The sequence below is a fragment of the Vollenhovia emeryi genome, unplaced genomic scaffold (assembly GCF_000949405.1).
Source record: "Vollenhovia emeryi isolate VEMERY1.0 unplaced genomic scaffold, V.emery_V1.0 DF943003.1, whole genome shotgun sequence".
Classification (NCBI taxonomy): Eukaryota; Metazoa; Arthropoda; class Insecta; order Hymenoptera; family Formicidae; genus Vollenhovia; species Vollenhovia emeryi.
The window spans coordinates 1-3,310 of record NW_011963363.1 but is presented as its reverse complement, the minus strand read 5'-3'; the positions used below and the strand labels follow the sequence as shown (position 1 = coordinate 3,310).

Sequence of the window (3,310 nt, the reverse complement as noted above, 5' to 3'; positions counted from 1 at the left end):
AGGTTGGTGCGTCACTTGCGGGGATAGCGGGAGGGGTAAAAATATATCCTTATAAGGTAAATTTCTCGTATAATACCAACTGCAAAATAATAAAAAATTTTCAATTACAGAAATTAGATTTCTTTATATAATATTTAATTTTGAAATATATAAGTATATAAGACATTTATGTAACAAAATATATAAGTTTGATAAAAGACAAACATTTATTAATAATTTTAATAAGTGAGAATAATGAATAAAAAACGTGGCAACAGCGCATCAGTTTCGTAGATTGGTACTATTGATTACTATTAATTTTTAATGTGACATACGAAATGGATCGGCTAAGATATAAAGGGCGATTTATTAGTAAAAAACAGCGTGACAAACGTTTAAAAGCTATAGAACATGGAAAAAGTTTATTAAAACCAAAAAAGAAAGTGCAAGAAAGTGATAAAGAGTGCATAGTCGAAGGACTGCGTCTATGCGATTTAAAGGTTATTGCACGGTACCTTTATTGTATTTGTTGTCAGGAAATTCTGTCGTTAGAAAATATTGAACGCGAAGAAAAAAGAGGTCTTGCATCGATATTTTCTGTGAGGTGTCATAAGTGCTTACATGTTAATATTGTACCTACCGGAAAACCACATGAAGGACCATCAGGAAAACCTATTTTTGATGTAAACACCAAAGCAGTTTTAGGTATTGAATTAATTTGTTTACTATACCTATTAACATCGTAATGACTCTTATTGTTTCCATTTCTCTATATTTCAATATTAAATATGTTTTATTTCAATGTATTTATAGGCTCTATACATGCAGGACTTGGGTGTGAGTCAATTAATAAATTTTTACAAGTGATTGATGTTCCGGGAATGTCATCAAGGACTTTCAAAAAACATGAAAGAGAAATTGGTCCTGTGGTGGAAGAAATAGCAAAAGCAAGCTGTAAAGAAGCATGCAATTTAGAAAGATCTCTGACTTTAAAAAATTTGAATCATTTAGAAAAGCTTTTGTAAGTCAGAGGAGTTTTCCTTACAATTATATCTATTTAGTAGTCATACTTACAATTAGTACATATTTTTAATTGATCATAATATTCAAAATTTATCATAATTAATATATATTGTATTTTTTATTACTTTTATTGAGAAATAATTTATATTTTGATTGTAATTATTTAATAATTTTGTAATACAATTTTTGAAAAGAATAAAAAGAAAAGAATTAAATTTATATTATATAATGCTTTTACTATTAAAAAGTTAACTAATAAAAATTGTAAAGTATAATTAATTTACATATGTAAAAACTACTATAATAAATTTTTATATAAACTTTTGTCAACAATTGTGTAATATATATATATAAATAAGATATCGAGAAAATAATTATTTTTTACATATTGTTACAACACACTTCTATTATCCTGAATTTTTTTTATTGGGGTTACTATGACTTCAATTTTTTCTATTTAGGCCGGATAAGTGCGAGATAGATTTTTTAACTCCAGGATGGTCCCATTCCAATTCCTTCACTTTAATAGAAACTACGGACTCTTTATCATCGAACGCAGCGAATGTCAATCCTTCATCACTTCATCAGTTACCAAAAACAATTAATGAAAAATCTACTCAAGAAGACTTTCTAAAAAATTGCAATACTAATTATATTAATGTTAACGTTAACTGTAAAAATACTGATAACAACATCAGTGAGACAAACAACAATAATGATAATATTGTTCGAGTTTTTGCGGCATATGATATGGGATGGAGTCGAAGAAGTAATGGTCGTCAATACGATAGTTTGAATGGCTATGGTTCATTGATAGGTAAGGAATCAGGTCTAGTCTTGGATTTCGCCACAAAGAATCGGAAATGTCGTAGATGCGACATTGGACATGAACCATCTAATCATGATTGTCGGAAAAATTTCCAAGGATCAGCCAAGGCAATGGAGCCTGATGCAGCAGTTGATCTTTGTGTAAAAAGTTCTATTTTGAAAGAAAACAATATACAAGTTGGTGTTTTCATTGGCGATAACGATAGCTCCAGTATTTGTGCCGTTCAGAAACAAAGTACACATAATGTAGTAAAACAGTCAGATAAAAACCATACTGCAAAGGGTGTAAAAAATTTGTTGTATAAGATAGATAAAAATAAAGACCCCAATCGAGAAATGACATCGGAAGCAATTAAATATTTTCATCGATGTTTTACGTACGCTATGGCACAGCATCAAGGCAATACTGAAGATATGGCTAAAGCAATAAGAAACATACCTTATCATGCTTTCAATTACCATGAGAACTGCGGAGAATGGTGTGGATACGTAACTGATAAAGAAAATTACAACCATCGCACCGTTATTGGAGGTTTCACAAGCCCTGTTCTTTTTGAGGAGTTAAAAACCATTTTCAATAGTCTTGCAATTAATGCTGATAAATTTTCTGCTGGAGCTTCAAGTCAAGCAAATGAGAGCCTCAACGGAATTATGTCCAAAAAAGCTCCAAAGTCTCATTGTTACAGTTTAAGTGAATCCGCTGATTTTCGCTTTGCGAGTGCTGTATTGCAAAAAAATAAAGGTGAGCAATATGTAGCTGATGTTTTACATAGATGTAATATTAATCCAAGCTGTATACTTTTACAACGCATAAAGAAAGTGTCTAAACAAGCTCACATGAGATCTTTAAAAGCTAAAACACGACAATTTAAACAAAATCGCAGGAGTTTACAAAGACGACGATTACAGTTAAAAACTCGCAAAGAAAAATCTGAAGGACCTACATATGAAAGTCATATAGATTTATTAACTAAAACTTCGACATCCACTGTAATTGAGCCTCAATCATCGATTAACAATGAAAACACTAGTCACTGTAAAAATAAACAAATAATATATTTTGATCTAGAAACCTCTGGTTTTGCTTCGACATGTGATATTTTACAAATTGCAATGAAGTGCAATGAAGCTACATTTAATATGTACATTACACCAACTAAATGGATACCTGCAAAAGTGTCTGCAATTCACGGCTTGACAAACGAGCAAGGAGAATTGTACAAAGATGGAGTTAAAGTGAAGTCGTTTCCTTTACGAATTGTCGTGGACCAATTACTACAATATTTAAAAAATATTGGTAGAGAAAGTATATTAGTGGCACACAATTGCTATTTTGATGGACCACGTTTAATGAAAATAATTATGGAAGCTAATGTTGTTGATGAATTCAAAACAATTATTATTGGTTTTGTTGACACATTACGTTTATTTAAAAAAAAATTTCCAAACCGAAAATCAAAGGGACAATGTACATTACAAA

At 30.4% G+C, this 3,310-nt stretch overlaps 1 protein-coding gene across 1 annotated transcript; it reads left to right on the top strand.

The window, feature by feature from the left end:
* Positions 1 to 317: 317 nt before the first annotated feature.
* Positions 318 to 3,136, top strand: LOC105567056 (the record flags this gene model as incomplete). Its single annotated transcript, XM_012021594.1, has 3 exons — positions 318 to 684; positions 793 to 1,000; positions 1,701 to 3,136. Coding segments are annotated over exons 1-3 (2,011 nt in total), but the record flags the coding sequence as incomplete, so codon positions are not given.
* Between the last annotated feature and the right edge of the window lie 174 nt (positions 3,137 to 3,310).